Source organism: Alosa alosa, chromosome 12 (genome assembly GCF_017589495.1).
Source record: "Alosa alosa isolate M-15738 ecotype Scorff River chromosome 12, AALO_Geno_1.1, whole genome shotgun sequence".
In the NCBI taxonomy this organism is placed as follows: Eukaryota; Metazoa; Chordata; class Actinopteri; order Clupeiformes; family Clupeidae; genus Alosa; species Alosa alosa.
The window spans coordinates 24623404-24647203 of NC_063200.1; the positions used below are offsets into that span (position 1 = coordinate 24623404).

Here is a 23800-nt window from a genome sequence, read left to right on the forward strand (position 1 = left end):
ATGGTCAATGTCTTCCTCTTCCTCCTGCTTCTGCTGTTCCCGCCCCTCCTCCAGGCTCAGCCAATCCCTGACGAGCTAGTAACCAGGCAGTTGGGCAACCAGGCGACCTTCAGCCCTGTGGTGACGGTGGAGCCGCGGAGACGCAAGTTCCACCGCCCCATTGGCCTGAGGGTCCCTCTGCCCCCATCCTGGAGGGAGAGTCCACGGGATGCCGGTGAAGGGGACACCACCAGCCTGCGCCTCCTCTGCAGCGTCATTGGTATGCCCCATTTCTTTTTGGGCCTGTTTATATTTGTATTTACAGCGCATCTTGGGTGATCCGATCATAATCGGTCAGCCAAGACACATCGCTATTTACACATGTATCCCAAGTGTACAGCCAGAGACAACGCTGACTACTTGTGCCAACGTCACATTCATTAGAACTCCCAGGACGCATCAGGACACATCAGGATGCCTTAGCGTTTACACCAAAGATTCTAGCTCTGTTCTAGAATCTTTGGTTTACACTACAAAAGATATGTGTCTCAAACCACCTCAGCAGCCGCTCTCTGTAATTAACATTTTATTGACTGACGTCATTACAGTTCGCCTTTTATAACCTCATATTTTATGTATCATATTTTGATGTGCCAAATGAACTGAAACCTCAGCATTTGATTAAGAAGGCAAATTATTATAGATGAATGAATACCAGATATGCATGTTTTATAGCATACTATATATAAACCATACTATAAACCACAGAAATGGTTAAAGAGACCGTATTGTGTTTGTGTTCAGTTAGTTGACTGAGGGCGAGTGTGATCGTGGTTGTGTGTGTGAATATGTATGTGGTAAGTTGACTGAGGGCGAGTGTGATTGTGGTTGTGTGTGTGAATATGATTCAACCCCCCCCCCCCATCCTTTACCCCCCGCAGGTGGAACAGCCCCTGCCCAGTGGGAGGACATCACAGGCACCACCAAGCTCATGTACTCCAACAACTGTGCCAGCTTCACCACCAACGTGTCCGCTAGGTGAGCCACACACACACACACACAGGGCATAACTCATGCATGTTCATTTTACACCCACTCAACCAAACTGTAGCTTGCGTGCACACAAATGCACACATACACACACACACACACTCACACACACACACACACACACACACACACACACACACACACACACACACACACACACACATACATACACACACACACACACACACAAAATCTGAAATGCATGCCCAGATATGCTCATACAGACATGCGCACACATACACACACACACACACACACACACACACACACACACACACACATACATACACACACACACACACACACACACATACACACACACACACACACACAATAAAAATCTGAAATGCATGCCCAGATATGCTTCATACAGACAATCACACACACACACACACACACACACACACACACACACACACACACACACACACACACACACACACACACACACACACACACACATACACACACACACACACACACAAAATCTGAAATGCATGCCCAGATATGCTCATACAGACATGCGCACACACACACACACACACACACACACACACACACACACACACACACACACACACACACTCTCTCTCTCTCTCTCTCTCTCTCTATCAACTCCAAAAACAAAAACACATTAACACATAGAAAAGTAACCACCCCCCAAAAAAAAAAAAAAAATCACTCACACATCCAAAAACTCATAAGCAGCTGAACCCAACTCCATGTGTCCCACCCCTGCAGATTCTGGCTGGCCGACTGCCCTCGGACGGCAGAGGCCGTCACCTTTGCCAACCTGCTGTACCGCGAGCTGATGTCCGTGCCCTACATGGCAAAGTTTGTGGTGTTCGCCAAGATGAACGAGGCGCGCGAGGGCCGCCTACGCTGCTACTGCATGACCGACGACAAGATGGACAAGACTCTGGAGCTTCACGAGAACTTCAGCGAAGTGGCCCGCAGCCGCGACATCGAGGTCAGCCTGGGGGAGTGCGGACACACTCTCTCACACACATACGCATACACATGCACATAGGTCTAAAAGTCCGGCTTCAGAAAGTAAAAGTCCTCCCACATATTTGTTCCAATCGTTCACTATATCAGCCGATTCTAACTGCCACAGCTCCTCAGCCAGGTAGATCACCTGAGTAATGAAATCGCCTGCACAGGTAGAAGTAATACATGGTCAGGACACACACACACACACACACACACACACACACACACACACGCCGCGGCGTGCACACTGTAGGCCTTCTTGCACAGGCTCCATACACAAAAGCATTAAGTCACACACACTTGCACACTTTTCTACACACACATAAACACACAAGGACGTCTACACAAGGGTCATAGGCAAACAGACCGACCAATGTAAACATAATTACAAAAAGAGGACAAAGGCGCATGTACAAAAATCATCACAGCCAACCGCATCATTCGATTAGAATCAGTGAAAGGACAAACACATGGAGTGTCCCAGAGTTCTAGTGAAATGAAGTTAGGAATAACAGCTGCTGTGCTAGTTACTGATCCAAATAGTGTACAGTAACATGAAGGTAAGTGAGTGTGTCTGGTGTGTGGCTGAGTTAGTGTTGGAGTCTGCCGCAGTGTCACAGTCTGTGGTGATGTGTGCATAAGCCTTGTGTGTTTTGGTTCACATGTCGTCCTTGTTTGCCAGCTGTTGGTGGCGGCGTGAGAGGCTGTGCTTGACTAAGTGCATCTGTGCTAGATGTGACTCACTCTTTCCTCTCCCACTCCTCCTTTTTGTAATCCACCTCTCCACTCGTTTGCCTCTCCTTCTCTTCTCCTCTCCCCTCCCCTCTATGTCTCTCTGCTTCTCTCACTCTCTTCTCTCTCCTACTCATCTTTTCTTTCTTTCCTCTCTCCTTCATCCCTCTTTCTCTTTGCAGGTGATGGAGGGCATGGCACTGCATCTAGAATGTTCTGGGAACCTGGTGCCCATACGAAAGGCTACTCAACAGCCTCGCAGCTTCAGTTTCCAGGCCTTCAGAGACAACCGACTGCCCGTCTCTGTCAAGGTCTGCATTCTTACCTTCTGTCTGTCTACCTGTCTCTGTGTAACTGTCTCACATCCAGTGCTCTGTATGACTGTTCAACTTTTCTGTCCAACTGCATATATGTTGTTTAACTTTATTCTTGCGATCCTTGTACCACAATATTCCCATCATTGTGCGAACACATTGTGTTCTATTTAAATCACACTCCATCTGATGCGACATTTTTAGGATGGTGTCCAACCATCGGCCCACACAGTTCATTCAAAGCTGTTAGTCAACTCCCCTCGCTCACACACACACACAAACAGACACACACACTCTCTCTCTCTGTCTTTCTCTCCCTGTATCTGGTTCTTGCTGTCTGTTTCTCTTTGTGTGTGTGTTCCACCTGTGTGTGTGTACGTGTACGTGTACGTGTTCGTGTACCATGGCTGTCGTATCTCTGTGTCCGTCCAAGCCAACCCCCTCTGACCAAATAGTCTTGCTGTTCTTGTGTGGTTGTCGTCCTCTGCTGTTGGCGCGTATGGATGGCGGACTGACCGTCTGCCCCGAGCTCTCTGTAAGCCGGTAAACGGGTCGTCCAGTCCCCAAACGTGTGCATGCTGCTGTTTCGCTCTCACCTTCTGGCCTTGCCTGCCTGTCTTTCTGCCTGCCTGTCTATATGTCTGTCTCACTGTCTCTCTCTCTCTCTCTCACGGGGGTCACACTCTAACTGTTTGATCTCACAGACGCCCAGGTAAACAGTGCAGGTAAATCTCTCTCTCTCTCTCGCCTGCCTATGGACTGCTTCCATCCCTTCGCTGCCCTGCTGTGTTTCTGTATGTGGCGCTCACACGAGTGCCCCATCGCTAATCCTCTTCTTCTCTGTGTTTTTTTTTTTTTCTTCCTCTCCCTCTTTTTGTCTCTCCCTCTGGTGTCTCTCTCTCCAACTTCTTCCACAACCCCCACCACCACCCGAGTTTTCTTCTGGAATATTCTGTTCCTCGTTTTTTGTTCCCTTCTCCTGTTCCGATGTGCTCTTATCCATCTCTTCCCAAAATCAAATTCACCATTTCTGAACTCCACCTTTCTTCCCAACACTCCTTTCTGTCCATCTTTTTTCTCCTAATGGTGCCACACTCTTCCCATCCCCCTCTCCCTTCACACATCCCTCCACACTTTAGGTGAGAGACAGTAACAAGGAAGCCACTGGGTTTCTGTCCTTCCTGCGCAAGTCCACCAAATATGAGGACACTCAGCATGTCCTTTGTAACCTCAACATCACCATGCCACCTGCCATCAAGGTACTGGCCCAGCTGTCTCTTACCTCCCTCCCCCCTAGTCATGCCAAAAATTGCACACAGACATAAACACAGAAGCACACACACACGCACACACACACACACACACACACACACAAACACACACACATTACGTGCTAAGTTGCTTCTGCACACACACAGACTCTTCTGTAGCCTGTGGGGAGTTAATTTAGTGTACTCGCAATCTGTCACGCCAAGTCGTTTATAAACCATTTCGCTATCAAGTGAGCACACGCACAACGTCTTGCTGATTCTGCTGTGATTTTCGAGAGGACACTTTGTAGCAATTTTGTCATTGAGTGCCACTGACACCACTTTAGTATCAGCCCAGCTGAGCTTTGTGATTAGGGCCCTCAATATGTCTCCTCTTCTATTATGAAAACAGTTGGGATGTTCGCTACCAATCACTCCTACACTATTGTCATCTGAAAGTCTCCTGTGTATCAGAACAACAGACTCGTCTGCCCACAGAAGCACACTTCTGAGTAAATGTGTTCAGTGTCCTATTTTCAACTACACACTTTAATCAGAGTTCACTCCACTGAAAAGACGCAAGAATTGTAGTTAGTTTCCTCAATCAGATAAGAATGTTGTTCAAGGTTGTCCTACATTTTCATGTCAGATTCTTTTCAATGAGCAAATTACTTCCTCTGACACAAAAAAAACTATTGCTTGTTGGAGCCATTACTTTGATAGATAAACAGACAAACAAAGCATATAGTAAAAATATATACAGTAAGTGTTCAAAATGAATACATGTTCATTACGAGGTTAACAGTAAAGTATTTATCAGGGACCTCCTCAGAGGGCTTGTTTTCTCCTGTGTAGAACATTTGGTCTGACTGTGTCTCGTGGTTTGCGGTCCAGGTGGTGGGCAGCGAGGAACGCCGGCGAACTTTGACCCCTCTTGCCCTGCGGGAGCGCTACAGCGCGCTGAGCGAGCCAGGCCTGGGTAAGACACGGGCGCCAGGGCGCCGCCACAACACACCTCTCCTCTCCCCTCTCTGCCCCAGAGCTGGGTGGAGGTGGAGGGTGTAGGGTGGAGGCGCTGGGGGTAGGGCGGGGGGCAGGAACCTGTGAATGCTGCACCTTCAGCTCTATTTCTTCCCCCTCCTGCCCCCTTCCTTCCCTTGGGTGGTGGTGGTGGTGGGGTGGGTATGGTTGGGGGAGGTTTCTCCTCTAATGCATGGCACACACTGAGCCTTGGATGCTAAGCACTGGCCCTACGCCGCCCTCCCCTCCCCCCTGCACTACTCCGCAGTGCCACGGTCCCTCACCTGGCGCTGTTGACGTGCTCAGATGTGATATTAGCCATCCACGACTTACCACAAAAAAAAAAAAAAAAAAAAAAAAAAGTAAATCACTGGGTCTCGATAAAGGCCATTTGTCTTTTTGAAGGGTCACTGACTGAAGCTCACTGACTGAATGCCCTGTAATGCAGTGCATGGTGCTGACTGTTCTAATGCAAATGGTTACTTACCCCCACCCACCCCCACTCCCTTCCAATAACAACCACAGTGGAAACCCCTCTCAGCATGGCAAGCTCCACAGGCTGGATGAATGAGATGAGATATAAGCTGAGTCTTGCACGGGGGGCAGGGTCTGCTTAACATGCCCACTGGAGAGCAGATAAACCTGGGGAAGGGGATCCAGAGGTCTGGGGGGTGGGGAGAAGGGAAAGGGGGCTCTGGAGGTCCAGGACTCAGGGTTCTGAAAAGAAACATCCAGGGCATGTTACTCAGCTCCAGCTCGTAGTATACTGAGACTGTCAGGGACTTTGCAGGTGTCTGAATTGTACGGTATGGTAAGTTGGATTGAGTTGTCCTGCAGTTGTCCAGTTGGTGAGTTATGGAACCTTCTTAAGCACTGGGACACTCTGTGGTATTGTAGAGTTCGGGATCTACGGTGATTGGTAGCTCGAGTGGTTTGGTCTAGGTCTCTCTGCTCTCCAAACCCTCACAATCCACGAACTACAAGAGAAACACTACTTAGATCCCTTTTCTTAAAAGCTCTGTTTCTGTCCTAATTTCACTCACAAATCACAGTAAATGTAATCTCACTGTGCACCAGTTCTTTGAGAACATGAGAACACTGTAATTCTGCACTGACACTTCTATTACTGCAACTATAAAGTCTGTATAAGTCATGCAACGATATAAAAATAAAACATCTAGCTGATCATTTGGATGTAGAACTTTTTTCCTATTTGAATATGTTTGTTTGATTATGTTTTTTTCTTTCCGTTTTGGTTATTTTGCATCATTAATACTTGGTATTGTAATGGTCATTTTAAAATCTGTACTTGCTGTACTGAGGGGTGCCCTGTGTCCCTCAGCCGCTGTGAATGCCATGGAGAGGACCGAGCTGAAGGTCTCCATCATAGCAGAGCAGCTGGGACTCAACTGGGCAGGTCTGTGGCCCACACTGCAGCACACAGAGACAATCATTAAAGAGGGACAGGATGGCAGGACAGAGTGGGATGGACTGGCTGGGCCCTAAGGAGTCTTTTTGGTCTTTACTGGCTCCGTGAGAGCCTTTAAAAGATCCAATCAATTCAAAAGACTTGCATGGGTCTATCAAGAAGCTAGGAACACTTAACACTGTAGCTTAATGGGTGGTTCTGTGTTTTTTAAGCAGCCATTATTGGCAGATTGTGTCTGGGTAACAGATAAAATTTTTGCGAGTTCTATGCTACTTGAAGGCAAATTGTGGCCGAGAATTCCCTATTAAAGCATCATGACTAGCAAGTGCAGACCATATGCCACTTTAGTGCAAATGCTACATTTTGTGTTACAGCACATTCTGTAACGAATGTATAGTGTTTGTCTCAATAGGTCAGAAAGCTCTTGTCTCCTTTTGTCCCTCACCTCTCTCTCTCTCTGGTTCACAGAGCTGGCTCGTGAGTTGCAGTTCGGGGTGGATGACATCAACCGGATCCGGGTGGAGAACCCCAACTCCCTGCTGGATCAGAGCTCAGTGCTGCTCAGCCTATGGGCCAGCCGCGAGGGCAAGAGAGCCAAGAGTGAGCAGCCCTTCCTCCACCCACCCACACACACACACACACACACACACACACACACACATACACACACATATATACACACCCACACACCTGCTTTTATCTGGACTACACAAGGAGATAGCTCAACTCTGCCCTCTGCTGGACAACAGATCATGCCCATTCCTTTGCTTTACTTTACATGTTCTCTATCTAATAATCTCTTAAAATGATTACCTGGCTGGTCTGTGAGTCTTTCAGGATCAATTCCAAGGTCTCTATTTCACTTAAGGGAATAGTGGACACAAGCATTTCATCTCGTCTAAACTCTCTCCCTATTCTCATCCTCTCTGTCCCAGTGGAGAACCTCTATGGCGCTCTGAAAAACATTGACCGGATGGACATTGTGAAGACCCTGGAGATGCAGGCTCCACAGGCCATCCCTGAGTGCATGGAGGAGGGAGCAAGTCGGCTGACTGACCGCGACTCCTCCCTCCTCTCCCCCAGCGTGATCAATGGTAAGAAAGAATGGACGCCATCTGGCTCCATCACTATGCTACATACTTCATCCTAGCAGTGCTAGATTTGGTTTTTAGAAGACACTCTGTGCTAGGATATTTTTAGGACTTCAGACTTTATGTTAGTTCCCTCAAACGTGATTTCTGGCATAGAGAACACAGTTCTCATATTGGTCAGACCCCCAAATTACCATTCTGTTCAAGACTAATAAAGGATCATTCTAATTTCTATAGAACAACACTTTTTGAAAAAGACGAATTCTACTTCTAATAGGATTTGGTCACTGTCAGGTCGCCTGTGACCTGCTGGAACCTACACATAATATGTTTACATTCATTTTGATCAAGAGATGGAGGTCCTCTGTGCATTCATGCTTAAGAGGGCTGCTTGTCTTTTTGACCAGAAGGGAATGAAAACAGGGGAGTCAGAGCATGTTTGAGAATCGTGACGAATGTGAAATTTCTCCCGCATTTACATACATGAGTATGTTTCAAAGTAACAACAACCCATTTGTAATGCCTGCGATGACAGAGAGAGAGAGAGAGAGAGACATTTAATGAAAGCCTTGAAAGAAACATTAAGATTGAACTGCTGTCTAACGCCTGCTGGGGGGTGCATGATGACGAGCATTTTGATATTTTAGAGAGAGAGGAGTGGATGAATTATAGGCAAAATAACAAAGGATTGCATTCCCTTCGGTGCTGAAAGACCATTTCACAGTCGGATGTTAAAAAGTGGATCTTGGCATTCAGTTGAAACCATGCATCCTGCTCAGTGATCCTGTTCATGGCTTTGTGTAGTGCAAGGAAGCATCTCTGTATTCCCAAGTGTGTGTGTGTGTGTGTGTGTGTGTGTGTGTGTGTGTGTGTGTGTGTGTGCGAAGGCTGGAATGTTTGGATGTGGGGGTCTAAAGTAGCCATTTGAGTGAACTTGTTTGGAGAAGGTGTGTTCTCTCTCAGAGAATGGTACAACTACTCTAGGCCCCCATACAGTTTTCCCTGTCTCTATTTCTTTCTCTCTCTCTCTCTCTCTCTCTCTCTCTCTCTCTCTCTCTCCTGTCTTCAACTCTTTCTTCTCTCTTTTCTGCTCAGAATTTTACATGCTTTCCTTCTCACCCTCTTCCCTTTAATCCTCCTCTTGATTTTCTGACCCTCTCTCTTCGTCGCTCTCTTTTGTTTCTATGGAAACATGTCATCCGCAGCCCAGCCGCCCTTCTCTTCCTCCTCACAGCTCTCCTCTGCGAACCTTGACCTCTGACCTCATATTGACCTCATGTTGACCTCCTCTGGGCCTCCGCTCTCCTCTCATTCTCGTTTTGGAATTGTTTGTGCTAGTGGAGGGGGAGGAACCCCTTGCCATCTCCCTTTCCTCCCTTCCTTCTTTCTCTCTCTTTGGCTCTCTGTATCTCTCTATCTTTACCTCTCTTTCTCTCCTTCTTCTCTCTGAATGTTGTGATGTGTCTTTATTTGCATGTGCATGTCGCTTGCTTTTGTATAAATCTGTCTTCTTCTTGGCAGAAAGATTTAAGAAGCAAAAAAAAAGACAGTAGCCTGTAATAAAAGATGTTATTGCATGGCATGCTTTCTCTGTCAGACCTCCTTTTACCCCTGATGTGTATAGCAAACTGGTATGGTGTCCCTATTTTAAACATGCAATAATATATTAACAACTCCAGTTAATGCTGTTTGGAGCTATGTGTTTTTTAATGTGTGTAGATGTGCGTAAATGTGTGTGAATTTGTGTGTGAGTGTGCAAAGGTTTTCTATACTGTGATGTTCTTTTAGGCATAGTTAACAACAGCGACATAATATTCTACTGAATGTAGCTGTAATATTGGCACTGAATAGTCATAATATTGCGGTTACATCACAGGAATATTATGTGAGTCTGTTTGGGTGTCACTGGTGTGGTGTTTATGTTTGAGTGACCTCATCTGTTAAAATGACTTTGCCTACATGCTGTGATTACATAATGCTTTGTGCAGCATGTAAGGTACAACCTTTACCGAAAAGTTTGGGAAATAGTGCCATCTAGTGGTTAGCATTTCTATATTTAAATTGGTATAATATAAGAAAATGGTAAAACAGTAACGATAATATTATTATTATAAACTGAAATAAAATCAAATCTAGATATATCACAGAGAAATTTTGCCAATTGAACACAGCCTACCTCATACAATATATGGTGTGTCAGTCTGTGTGTGTTAGCGCGAGAGAGAAGTTGTATCTTTGTCAGTCAGTGTGATTTGTGTACGTTGTGTATGTGTGTCTGTGTAACTAATTCCTAATTGCACACTATATACTTGTATGTGTGTGGTGAAGTCAATTGTCTACATGTGTGGATATTTCGTGCTCCACGTCTTGGTTTATTGTCTTTTTTTGCAACTTCATGTTTGCTTTCATGTTGTGTTGTTCTGTCCCATGTGTAATCGTAATGTGTGTGTGTGTGTGTGTGCAGTACTTTTGTTCACTTGTGTGTTTGCATAGCGAGAGGTAGAGTGAAGGTCCCTCAGTTCTATTCCATTCATCCTGCACCACCCTCTCTCTCTTTGTCCATTCTCTGCTCGTCACTCATTCCCATCCACATCATTCCAGCTTATCCCACACACAAACAGGTCCAGTAATGGCCAAAGCTGAGCTAGGTAGAAACTAAGACATAGACCCAAAGCCCTGGACCAAAATTAATGAATAAAAACAGACTGATGACGTAAAGTAAAATGGAACTACAATACAGTGTAATCAGATGATAGGTGGCTATGAAATACTTCATACTTAATATTATTATGGACTAAAATAATTTACAGTTTTTTAGGTCAAGCCAAACATAGTATAGGATGTAATGAAACTATATGCTGCTTAGTATTATAAAAGATAACTAGCCCAGTGCCTATAGCAGATTTTGACATAGACAAACAGACACAATGACTGTTTGATCTAAAAGGAACCTAGAGTCTATTTTTAGATCGATAATGAGTGTGTAAACTGTTGTTGGTTATGTTAACAACATTAATCAGAGTAGTTTTGAGTAAGACTGGAATAAGCATTTGCAACGAAAATAGCATATATCAATAGCCTTGGGGGTAAATTCACTACGTCAAAGTACATTGAAACTTTAAGTCACTGACAAGGATCAAAATATCATTACACTTCTGTGATACTGTGGAGAGGGTCTCTGAAGACAAACCGAAGTATATTTAACTTTATAAGTGTACAGGAAGGGTACAAAAATACTGAATGCAGCACAAGCTACTATCAAGGACACAAAAGGAGGAGAGTTCAGTAATCAACTTTCTTCTCACAAGATAGTGGCGAAACAGTACATTTTACAGCTGTGATGTCTTAGGTTCCAGGCTCTCTCTTTTGCTGCCATCAGACAAACAACTTGTCTCCCAGTAGTTTGCCTCTTACCAATCCAGTAGTCATTAAAGTCTTACTTTTAACGGTATCTGTCCTGTATAGTCACCAGAAAACACGGGCCAGTATCTACCTAGGCTACCAGACACAATAAACACAATAAACAGACTGAATGAAGACAATGATAGAAAATCTACCTGCTCTACCTGTTCTATTACTTCTGATCCTGGATCAGTTCTGGTGCAGACCTGGTGGTGGTGATCTATTACAGGCCCTCTCCAGAGTCTGCACCTGTCTAAGCAGAAACACCAACACGGGACGTGACACAACACAAGTGCCAGACTTTTAGTATGAGGCTTTCCAGAATGAATCAATGCTCTCACTCCCAGGGGTGAAAATGTGAAAATGTACAATATACAGTGTGTGTGTGTGTGTGTGTGTGTGTGTGTGTGTGTGTGTGTGTGTGTGTGTGTGTGTGTGTGTGTGTGTGTGAGTGAGTGAATGTGTGTATATATGGTTAGAATAATAAAACCACTTTTTCTCTCAGCTTTTTTAGTGACTTAAGAAGAGACTCTTTTCCCTTTCTTCCTAATTGGCCAATACTTTTCTGTTATTTCCAGCTGCTGGGGATGTTCACCCAGATCATTCATTTTGTATGATTTTCCTCTCTGCTAATGAGACACAGATCAGTCCAGAAGATTCAATCTCTTGTCAGCCTAATGTCCAGTGGGTGGCTCACTGAAGAAAAGGCTAAAATATGCCGCAGTAACATTTCAGCAATATCCCACTTCAGCCTCTAGTCCAGTAATATCAAGGTCTGGAGAATACATGTTTATATTTGACAAGCTTTGCCAATTGGTCTTGTGCACTGACCAGTGTATACAACTGTACACTTTAGGTTACAAAACCTGCAGGTCTGTTTGGTCCAGACAGACCAAAATACCAAACATGGTAGACTGTGTGTTCATCTTTTTATAACCTCCATCTGCTGCATATTGCACACTTTTGGTTACCAAAGATACACATTTTAAGAAATAACTATGAACTCATTTAAGAACAGAAAAACTTTTCTCCGAAGACACTTGAAGTCAATTGGTATGTGGGCAGTACATTTTTAAAAAGCATCTCTAAAAGATGAATTTATGACTTAATAATGCAAAGTTGTCAATGATTCATGTGGCAGTTTTACATGAGTGTTTCTCAAATTAGTGTCCTTACAGGAGGATTCCCTGTCACTGACAAACTTCACTCACAACATGATGACCACCTGTAACATTTGATTTCTCTCAGAAAATCTCTAAATGGTTGCAACAATGCAACACCATTATATATTGCAGCAATTTCTGTGAGATGTAAAATGTTCATGTAAATCTCTGTTCACATGCCAGTTGATTTCCATTGTAAGTGTTTTTGGTATAATTAGATATGCTGCTATATTATAAATGGAGGCTAGTAGACACATCTGAAAAGATGTCAGTGACGTTTGTGGTAATCAATAGTATGCAATAAATACATCAGATAGAGATTAATCTAGATTTGTTTAATTAAAGTGGGGCCTTGTCATTGTTGCGTCTCATTGTAGTTCATGCCATGCCAGTCCCTGGAGGGGTTAAGCTGACCAAAACACAATGCCAAGTGCAGTCCTTTTAGCTTGGACTAACTAGTGTGCAATAAACAGTGGAAACTCATACAAATTGTTTGATGCTGCTACTGAATGCTGTTCTTCCTTTGCTCAATAATGTCCAAACACATACACATACAAACACACACACTCACACACACACACACACACGCACATATAATGGCTGTTACCAATTGCACCCACTTCCTATCTGGCATCTTGCACCCTGTTATCCACCCCACCCACACACCCACACACACACCCATATACTGCACACACCTACACGTCCAAACACAAACCTCCCTTAGCCCTGCCTATGCTCGATGCTAGCTGTGCCTCTCTCTCTCTCTCTCTCCCTCTCCCTCCCCATCTGTCTCTGGCCCTACCCCCTGTAGGTTACGGCCTGGTGCAGGAGGAGCTCCTCTCCCCGGCCTCGCTGCAGTACAGCCTGCCCTCGCCGCTGGGCGTGGAGCCGTACTACGGCCTGGAGTGCGCGCCCATCGCGGCCACCGAGGAGGACGCCATGCTGGAGATGATGTCCGATGTGCAGGTGTGGCCGGCGGGCATCAGCCCCTCGCTCGTGACGGTGGAGGACTCGTCGCTGGAGGGGGGCAGCAGCCGCGCCGACGACTCGGAGGGCAACACGCTGAGCCTGCCCTGTAGTAGCCTGGGCCGGCCCAGCTCGGGCGCCAGCGGCGCCTCGGGCTCCATCATGGAGCTGGAGGAAGAGGAGGAGGAGGAGGAGGTGTTGGATGGCGACGAGGACGGAAACGCCGCCACGCACTACCTCCACCACGAGGCCCCCGTGGCGATGGGCTCCACGGCAGAGCTGGCGGCAGCGGCGGCGGCAAGAGCCGGCGGGGCGGGCGCCGTGCCCAAGGTCAACTTCAACGGACAGGTCATGGGTCAGAGGTCGGAGGGCAGGAGGGCAGAGGTGGCGGGCGGTGGCATGATGATGGGGGCAGCGAGAGGAGGTACGGGAGAGAGAGAGAGAGGAGGAGGAGGAGGAGGAGGAGGAGGAGGAAGGTTAGGGATGCGTTCAGAGGAAAAGCTGTCTGTCATTACAGGGCAGCAGATCTACGCCCAGCTGTATGAGAGGACGGGACTGAGTCGGGCGAACGAGCACAATGGAGACAGGTCAGAGTCGCATCTTGATGATGTAATACCTGCTTATGTGAAAAGGTTAAACAAGCTAACTCTCTCTGTCATCTACCTATCCATCTATCTGTGTGTCTATCTGTGTGTCTATCTGTGTGTCTACCTGTTTGTCTACCTGTGTGTCTATCTGTTTGTCTCTGTGAGAAACTTCACCCCCTTAGGCTGAGCAGTGGCTTTTCAGCCTTATGCGATGTCATCAACCCACGACCACAGCCAATCGCGTGTCTCCCAGGAGGCACTGCTGACACCAGTGTGCGACACGGGCCACTCGGAGGTCCTGCGAGGTCGTCTGCTTGGCACGCAACCTTTCGAGAAGGGCCTCGGCTTCTCACACCACCAGCAAGGGGAGCTCCACTCCTGGGACCACGACAGGCGGAAGGTGTGAGGCCACAACAAAGACGTTCTTAAAAGGGAGATTACTATCTTCTGGTGAAAAAGCATAGCGGCAATGGAGACAGTCAGAGACTTTTTTTTTAATGGAAATAATCCAATAAGAGATGTGCTTGAAACTAGTTGGATCCCTTTCAATTAGACTATCACTATCCTGCTCTTTGCCATAGCAGCACCCACAGTGGAAGACTGCTAATCCCCAACATATTAAAAATCCACAATAGGAGGACATGTTTTTTTTCCCCCATGATGCCACGGTATTCTTTGACCAATGGGATTTTGTTTCCCTTTCACACAATTGTGTTGCTTTCGCAGAGAGAAGAAGGTGTCGATTTCCCCGTGGAGCCTCAGTTCACAGACGAACACGGAAATGTAGTTGCAAAGGTAGGTGCCCTTTGAGAAAAATGGAGTGGAGAAAGGTGGTTCACTCATACATTAACACGGAAGGCAACATGCAGACATCTAAAAGTAATTTACTTTAGAACTCACCAGAACACTGAACGCTCTCAAGTCTTTTCCCCTCCTCCTCCTGTCTCTCTGCCCCCTCCCTCTCCCTCCCTCCCTCCCTCCCTCCTAGCTGGGTGTGGATGTGAAGAGGGAATTGCAGACAGTGAAGCATTCCAGTCTGCGGAGATTAAAGCACTGAAACAAATACACACAGTCCTGAAGGTATATAACTCAACCATAGAACATAGAAGCGTAGAAATAGACATAAGAGTCCTTTATGCACAATGCTAAGAGGAGGAGAACTGTTAGCATATCTGCTTTCGTTAGCTCCAATGAACACTGGTCCTCACTGCTTTGAGCCCTGAGTAGAGTAGAACACTCGTCGCTGCTGTCCCGAAAACATCCAAAATGATTTGGATGGTTGTAGTTGCATTTCAGTGACTCACAGAAGGCAACTTTCTGGGTGTCGGGACTGTATGAGCATTTTGTGTTCTTCACTGTCCATACATCCTGGTCATAACATCATCAGTCAAGCAGATGCATAGCATAGCAATAAGTCATTTTAGCAATGATCTCAAAGATTGTCTTTTGACTTACAAACCAATTGTCTGTCCACAGGGTCGGACATCCACTGCCAAACCATCAGTCACCAACACGCAGCTGGGAGACAGAACGAAACAGGTGGAGAAGAAGAGAAGAGGGGATGGAAAACCCCCCAAGTGAACAACAAGAGCGCCCCCTATTGACAGACAGACATCCGAAAAAACCACGAAACCATCATTGATTACCACTGCATAAGAGATGGGGGAAAATGTGGAAAGGACATCTACCTGTAGTTTTGTAACATTTTTAACAACAACAGAAGAAACAAAACATAACAAAAAACAGATAAACACACAAAGAACAACAAAAAAAACACAACTAGTATAGGGCATGCAAATTTTTGTACAAAATGTGAAGGAAAAAAACAACAAAAAAAGCAAACAAAAAAGTGCTTCCTGTCAACTGTATACGCATGATTGACTGCTGGTGCATGACCTATGACCTGTCATTATCTAAGAAAAAAGAAACTATCAAAAAAAGGGTACTAAGCAAAGGGTCGTCCCAGGATTTGTGTTGGGGTTGAAGTTATCATGGACCTATACTGCAAACCGAAGGCATTTCCATTGCAAAAGGGAGACTTAAAACACTATATTGCTCTAAAAAAAGCAACAGTTCTTTTTTTCCTTGACAGTCAGAAAGACAACCAAACAACTTAGTTGAAACTGAGCCAGTTGATATCCCACTCCCTCATCCTGCAGATCCTTTATCCTGTTCCTACGTGGTATATGCACTCTATGGTCTATGTGTGTGTGTGTGTGTGTGTGTGTGTGTGTGTGTGTGTGTGTGTGTGTGTGTATACTGTAAGAGAGAGAGAAAGAGACAGACAGAGAGAGCGTCTGTGTGGGTGTGTGTTGGTTTGTCAGCATGTGTACTCGCTTCTAGCTTGGCACTGAACCCTCTCCTGATTGGTCCATGTTTTTTGTGACTATATGTCAAGACGTTTTTGGTGTGGGAATGAGGACTTAAAAAAATGACTGCTTTTCTGCTTTATAAACGTTTATGTGTGTGTGCGTGTGTCTGAGTGTGCTTGCATGTGTGTGCGTCCGCATTTAACTGAGCCTTGTTCTGTTTCCCTTTGTGTAAAGAAAACTATAAATTGTATTGTTTGTGTTTTGCTCCTGCTTTGCCCTTTGTTTGTTTTTCTTACTGTTTGTGTATATTGTTTTATTTTTCAAATATAAAAGAAATATATGAAAAGGAAGCTCTAACCCTCCCCTGAGACAGGTAGAGCATGTTCTGCTGAATGCTAGCCTGGGGGTGCTAAAGCTATGGCTGTGCCCCAAAGGTCCTTGAAAGGAAAGGGGAAGAGACACTCTCTCCTCAGCCCCGCTCTGTGACTCTCTGTCCCTGTCCCATCTGTGCCACACCTGTAGCAATTCTGTTTTCCTGCTCACTCCACCACACCACTGCTTTGACTATGCTTACCCTGTGAAGGTTGGTTAGTTAATTAGTTAGTTAGGCACAACCTCAGATTCAGAAGAGCTAGGCTACATTGAGCCCAGGTAGTCTATTTCAGGCCATTTCCAATGTATTCCACAGATCCGCCCCAAATTCTCAGAATTACACAACAAGGTCAAAGAAAAAAATATGTGAAGTCCTTGTTGATCTGGTTAATTTTGAGCCTATTGTTAAGATTGGACACTATGCTTCATACTATTGAAGCTGTATCCCTGCAGCTCTCTTGGCTTAAATGAAGCTCGGTTCTTGATAAATGCATGTATAGGACAAAATGGATATCTAAACAGTAGCCTGTCATTGATCACTGCCATGTTGCAGATACATAGCAGAAGGGAAAGTCACAGTAGTGAAATGGTTTATATCATGTGAAGTTATGATTCTTTCTCACAACAGGAGCAGTAGGTTTGAGAAAGACAGACGGGCACACAGACAGATAGACAGCACTGTGATAGTTCTTAATATAAAACTGACCCCTGAACTGTGAAATCACACACTATGTCATCCCCTCAGCTTTACCTGCTGTTGTAACATGAGCACACACAATGTGCATGTCCATGTCTACACACACACAACTTGCAAAGCACATGTGAAATATTGATCCTCACACACACACACTTTGTCATTCATACAGTCTACCACACATTCATCCTTTTGATGACAAAAGCCTGTAGGCACAGACAGCAGATGAAATATATTCCGCCAAAGCAATAATCTTAAAGCTGCGGTCACAGAGCTCTGCGTAATTTGTTTCAGATTATGATTACATCTGTGCCCTATACCTCTGTAGCATTCCTTTCGGCCTATGAGAGTTTTCAGAAGCATGGATAGGCCTATGTAAACATTTTGCGTTGATCTCATATGCAGCAGCTCATTTCTATGATGGGAAAAGCTACGTAGCCTCCTCATTAGCACAAAGCTGTGTTTTATGATTTAATGTCAAGGTAATGAAAGCTGAAATTCTCTGTCTGGAGTAGCTATTTGTAGAGGAGGGCAGTTGCTTTCGCCACCTACTGGTGTTGTATGGTTCAGCAGACGAAAGCGTATACAGCCAGGGGCTCCGTGCAACCTGTGAGAGAGGTACTGCAGTCACAACACAGATAATGTGCAGTAGCAATTCAACAGGTTCACATAATCATATGACATTTTTCATTCAATGATATCAAGCCTTTATTTTAATGTCATTATTTATGATGTTGAATGTAGGGTCAGTTGACTGGACTGAGTGAATGCATGAATGGCAGCTTGAATGATAAATGCTTGGGTTATTGAATGAATGAATCAAACTGATGAATGAGCCGCATCTTTTTATGTATGGATGATACACTTGTAAAGCACACTATTTTTTCATTGTCATCCAGCACTCAGTCACTAGTGTGCACTTTTTTTAAATGATTCTTTCACTCAGGTTTTAGTTTATCCAAACAAACTGAAAGACAAAGGTCCAGAGCTCTCCAAGTTCGGTTCACACATAGAGGCTCAGAGGAGATTATCTTTTGGGCAAGGTCTGATCATGTCCCATCTAAGAACTGGATTGGGAGTTGAAGGATGGTGTGTGCAACAGATTTTTTTTGTGTGTCTTGCAAGTTGCTTTCAAATGGAACGGATGCTGCCCCGAAAGTCCAGGATGATCTATGGAACTATATGTGTGTGTGTGTGTGTGTGTGTGGGGGGGAAGAGAGGACTCTGTGTGGTCAGAAGGGGGTGGAGGACAGAGTGTTTTAGGAAGCACCATGGGAGGTGTGGTGTGCAAGAACGTTGAGATAATTATGTATTTTAAAAAAATATATGAGTTTATGTACAATGTTAACTGTTGCAAAAACTAGAGTTCAACTATACTCGTTTAGAATGGATAAATGACAATATTAACGCAATATCATATTACTCTGTACTAAGGAATGCAACTGCGCACATGCACAGAAAAGATGTTTTTAATAAAGAATATATGTATAAATATATGACAAAATATATTTAATTAGAATGCTATGCACCCTTGTTAGAGTTGTTATGGATGTACTTTAAGCATATTAGTTCTACTAGAGGAAATTGCCCATAACATGGAGAATGTAGAGGCTTTGTAGCTATCTTGTTTTCTTTTTTTATTGTCATGAAGAGAGGAAAAACAAACATGAAAATGTATACAAGCCTTTTGATCAGATTCGTTCTGATATGAAGATATGTATAGACCATGTACCCTGCACACCAGCTCAAACCATTTACAGTAATTAATAAAGAAAGATGTGACATATAGAAGGTGTATGTGTGTGTGTGTGTGTGTGAGAGAAAGAGAGAAAGAAAGAGAGAGGGAGAGAAAGAAAGAGTGAGAGAGAATGGAGGAAAGACATGAAAGCTTAAATAACTGGTGCCAACCGTAGTGAAATACAGTAGGCCCAACCCACTCCTTTTCTAAGATGAAAATACTGCATGGTGACCGCGTGAATAGATAAACAATGCCCCTCTACTGCTATTCCTTCGGTGACCATGGGGGGCGACATCACATCTCTCCTTTTAAATAGCCTTTCCTGCGACTGCGAGGTGTGTGAGTGAAGGAGTGTGAAAGTGGAAGCGTGCTCTGCAAGCGTTTTGGCCATTTAGCGTGAGTGAATGAGTGAATGCATGATAGCAGTTAGGTAGTTTAGAGATATATTTTCTTATACTTGCTTACCTCCAGCAGGACTAAATTTGTTCATTAACACTACAAAGGGCCTTGCTAAACTGAATCCAACGTCTCTCGTGGCAGCCTCCAGTTAGCAAACAGCCTGGATTCAATTACGGGTGCAGTTGTACCAGGTTTTGGCAGTTTGCAGTAAGGAATTCGTTACAATTTCTAGACATGTCCGTGAGTAGTCAGAAGACCACCAGCCGTGCCATTCCGTCCACCAGACGGGTGATCATCAACGATGCGGCCCACATGCCACATGATTACTCCACTACGCCTGGGGGGACTCTGTTTAGCACAACACCCGGAGGTAAATAAACATAAATGAACAATGCACTTATAGAAATAAGACCTCTACTTCAAGTGGAGGTACTGATAGCTTCGTCAATTATGCAAGTATTTGTCTACGAGCCAATGTCATGATAGTTGCATTGTCGAAATGCTTATACCTATGGTGCTGTCTTGCCTCTAGCTATTGTGCCTTGAATGCTAACATGCTAGTCTGCCTAACCCATAGTGCCTAACAGTGCTAAGTTAGCTTGCTGGCTAATGTTAGCTCAGTCGCTACATGTTGGTAGCCAAAGCATGTTATTGTCGACTTTTGGTAGCCGTTGGTTTCACATAATCAGAGTTAATTTATTGTATCGAGTGCAAAATGGTAGTTAAATGTAATTGTGCCAATACACTGTTTTTATGATGTAAACACCTGCGTCGTGAAAGAATTAAATCGCAGAAACGTCACTAGCTATGCACGCCTGCGCAAGTGTCAAACACGAGGCGCTATTCAGCGTAAACAAGTGACGCAGCTGTAAGAAACAAACGTTATAGGCGTATGATGTCTGTGTGGGACAACAACATGCTCTGAACGGGCAGTACACTGTATGAGCTGTTGTTATTCAAACCACATGTGACCATTAATGTAAACAAGGAACAGGCCCATTCTTGCTTAATACAAATGCCACCTTGTTTACTTGCAAAGGGAAGAGTACGTTAATACAATTATAACGTTATCTAATCTGCACCACAGCCGGACATCTCCCAACTGTGACTTAACCATCACTGGGTTAGTATTACTGTCGGAATCGATCATAAACATCTTTCTGACACCTCCTGGAAAATCCTTCCAGTTCCATGTAGTCCGTTAAACTGTAGCAGGAAGCTACGTCCTCGTGCAAGCATGTGACACTTGGTCAGAACATCCTCCCTTAAGCAAAACAACCGTAACATTAAGTACATGTTTGCAGGACATGTGGTGTTCTATTAATATATACATGTATAAAATGGTGTGAATCACACAGACAACTGAAGTATACTTGTTCTAGCCTACTTTCATACATTTTAGCGTGACCTATATACAATACTAAATATAGCTTTGGTATATGAGTTTGTTGTGCACCAGTTGGCTCCCAATAGACTGAGGATGTGAAGGCTAGTGTGCAAATACCATTGGTGTCACTATGGAATCAAGTTTCATTTTTGCTGCTCTGCAATGACATTGTTCCTGTTCCTCAAAATATACATCTAACTTGTAAGCAATAAATTATTGCTAAACTAGAGTCATGGGGGTGGTCAATGAAGATGTTAATCTTGTGTGGATAAAAAATGTGTGGGAGATGGTTATAGATGGCTGCATCCTACAATGAGTGCACAAAGCACAAATTCAGACATTGTTTATTCACTGAAGAAAGTGAATGTGGGGTAAGGATACACCACCATGCATGGGAATGTTGTCAGTGGATTTCAGCTGGTTCTGATAGCAGGACTGATAGCTTCCTGGCCTCTTCTCCCTAGTCCTTCTCTCCCTTCCCACCGGGCCTGTAGCTCTTGCTTGCCCACACACCCTTTTTTCTAACCAGCGATAAGATACAGCACGACTAAAGCTGGTGTGAAGGTGACAGTTCTTTTTTTTTTTTTTTTTTTCATTTTGCCCCAAAAAGCGAAACGACAAAATAAACACTGAGTTCCCACTTCAAGGTTAGAAAATGAAACAAAGTGTGAAGTGTCAGCTTTGGTAGGTCTCACAGGTGGAACAAACCAAGTTGTTTTGGGCGTGTTGGGGCATGCTGAAGCAGACTTTGGCTCAGTGCCTCCCATGTGTACGTGAGAGATTAATTCATTGCTTCTGCACTGAACTTTGCTTGAAGTGGCAAGATATTATGGGGGTAAACAGTGCATTGCACACATGTTTACATAATATTTTGGGTAAACATTTATCATGGTTATTTACAGCATTTACCTGTTGCCAGTTGTAAAAAGACCTTCCTTGTTTTCCCTTATTGCCTTGTCTGTTCCTTCACTGCTCAAATACATACCATACAACCTTCTTTAGGAACCCGCATTATCTACGACCGGAAGTTCCTCCTGGACTGCCGTAGCTCCCCTCTGGCCCGCACACCCCCCTGCTGCCTCCCTGACATTCCAGGGGTGACCAGCCCCGCTGTATCTACTGCCAACAATGACACAGCCAAACACCAGCAGACCCTCAATAATAACTGCAGCCCCCCTGCAGAGAAGGGAGCAGGTAAATTTAAGAGGAACCGGGGTTTCCTGTGTTCATATGCATTCATTTGGTACTATAACTGTATTTATCACCCTGCAAGAAGAAATACTCGTTTCTGATTGGCTGGTGGGGTGGCTATTAATTCTGAATAATGGGACACCTATGAAGTAGATCTGGTAAAAAAGTTTAATCATCGTTCCATATCAATGCTTATGAATGGTAACTATAACAACCATAGTAGGACAACAGTTGAGCCTGGAACCAGGCTTCACAAAAGTGGAATCAACTGTAAACAAGCTAACTGTCCATGCTATCGCTGTTAAAGGGCCAAAGAAAATTGTACAACAAACTGAACAAGTCGGCTTCTTAAACAGAACCGCTTGTTTCCTTTGTGTGCTATAAAGGCATGACTGTTGCATATAGTGGCAGCCGGGTGATAAGCAGGATAACGGTCTTTGAGGTGTCCTGTTATACAGAATTAATGGTCTCGGTGGAGTTCTTTCCCTTTCGCCCTCGTCCATTAATTCTGCATAACAGGACACCTCGGCGGCCGTGATCCCTTACATATTATTTTACCGTCTTTAAGGCTGGCAAATATGCATGTAAGGACATCACATGGCTTCCCATTATTTATGTGAATAAGTAAATACAACACACACACACATAACATACACATATAATGAAAATGTTATTGTTTTGTGACTTTTGAAGGGGAAGATGCCCAGTTTGAGATGGACATCTGAACTGCATTGACACCCCAGATCAAGAGGGAGATGACAGCTGCTGAGCCCCCTTTTTTCCATTAAGAAGATAACTGTTCCAAAAGACACCACATGAGCCAGGGGGTGTCCACCCTCTCTCATCCACCTTAAAAAACCAGTGTTTACGCAACTGCTGTGCCTCAATGCTGTATTACTGTTCTACTGTACACCAGAGGTGTCGGGCCCGTTTCAGTACCATCGGTAACATGTCTTTGTCACCAAATACTTTATGCTCATTATGCCATCTTCTGCAAGGGCATTTTCTTCACTTGCTGTGTAAAACCAGCAGAGGTCTGGAATGTTATGGAAGGAAGGGACACTGTGTGGTCTGACCTGCTCTGTGAGGTAGTAGGAAGCATTATAGAGAAAGCTCAAATCCCAAGCGCCATTGCTGTCTTGCACCTCCTAGAGAGGTCTTTGCCTGACAAGGCCAAGTTTTACTTTGGGCCCTCCCTTACATCTGGGCAACAATGCCTTTTGTATTGATGATAATCTATTTCTGTTCTGTTGAAAAGCATTTTTCACAGTGTCATTCATGAGAATGTAATATGCCTTTTTTATTTTGTAAATGCAGTGAATCTCTGCACTCTGGGAAAGACACCTTGCCCTAAAGACAAAGTGAAGTGAAAGCACACAAATAAAAACAAAGAAAGAAGTTGTTGCCTCTGTGTACTGTCTAGTCCAGTCCTAGAAGGCCCCCATCATCCTTTAAAACATGCCATAGAAGTGGGTGTGATTGTCATCATGAAGAAATGAACTAATAGTTAATGTGTTACAGTTGTCTGTGACTAACAATATGCACTTCACCATTTGCCAATGCCATGCCAGAAAAAAAAAACGGCAGAGCAGACCTTCATAGGACAATTAACAATGTGTGAGGCACTGGTAAGTTAATCAAAAATGCTTTAGAAAAAAGAATTCACATTATGAATGTATAATACAAGAGTTTATTATCTTTGTCATTACATTACATCTATTAACATAATTA

The 23800-nt window shown here is 44.4% G+C and overlaps 2 protein-coding genes across 6 annotated transcripts in view; both read left to right on the forward strand.

Annotated features, from left to right (window-relative positions):
* The window catches only part of ank1b (ankyrin 1, erythrocytic b), a 78569-nt gene extending 62882 nt beyond the window's left edge, over positions 1-15687 (forward strand). For 3 of the 5 annotated variants that reach the window (XM_048259123.1, XM_048259125.1, XM_048259124.1), the window contains 15 exons: positions 55-259; positions 921-1017; positions 1771-1999; positions 2937-3065; positions 4208-4327; positions 5213-5297; positions 6681-6755; positions 7236-7367; positions 7703-7861; positions 13235-13813; positions 13907-13976; positions 14159-14376; positions 14703-14771; positions 14965-15056; positions 15453-15687. In XM_048259123.1, coding sequence (XP_048115080.1) covers positions 55-259; positions 921-1017; positions 1771-1999; positions 2937-3065; positions 4208-4327; positions 5213-5297; positions 6681-6755; positions 7236-7367; positions 7703-7861; positions 13235-13813; positions 13907-13976; positions 14159-14376; positions 14703-14771; positions 14965-15056; positions 15453-15557 — 2364 coding nt within the window. In that variant the 3' untranslated portion in view covers positions 15558-15687. The remainder of the gene's footprint in view (positions 1-54; positions 260-920; positions 1018-1770; positions 2000-2936; positions 3066-4207; positions 4328-5212; positions 5298-6680; positions 6756-7235; positions 7368-7702; positions 7862-13234; positions 13814-13906; positions 13977-14158; positions 14377-14702; positions 14772-14964; positions 15057-15452) is intronic. The other 2 variants (XM_048259126.1, XM_048259127.1) reach the window with 2 other exon arrangements.
* Positions 15688-19403: 3716 nt separating this feature from the next.
* eif4ebp1 (eukaryotic translation initiation factor 4E binding protein 1) lies at positions 19404-23467 on the forward strand. The gene is made up of 3 exons (XM_048259129.1): positions 19404-19861; positions 21881-22072; positions 22763-23467. The coding sequence occupies exons 1-3, from the start codon at positions 19726-19728 to the stop codon at positions 22792-22794; spliced, it is 360 nt and encodes a 119-aa protein (XP_048115086.1). The 5' UTR covers positions 19404-19725; the 3' UTR covers positions 22795-23467.
* Positions 23468-23800: the final 333 nt, after the last annotated feature.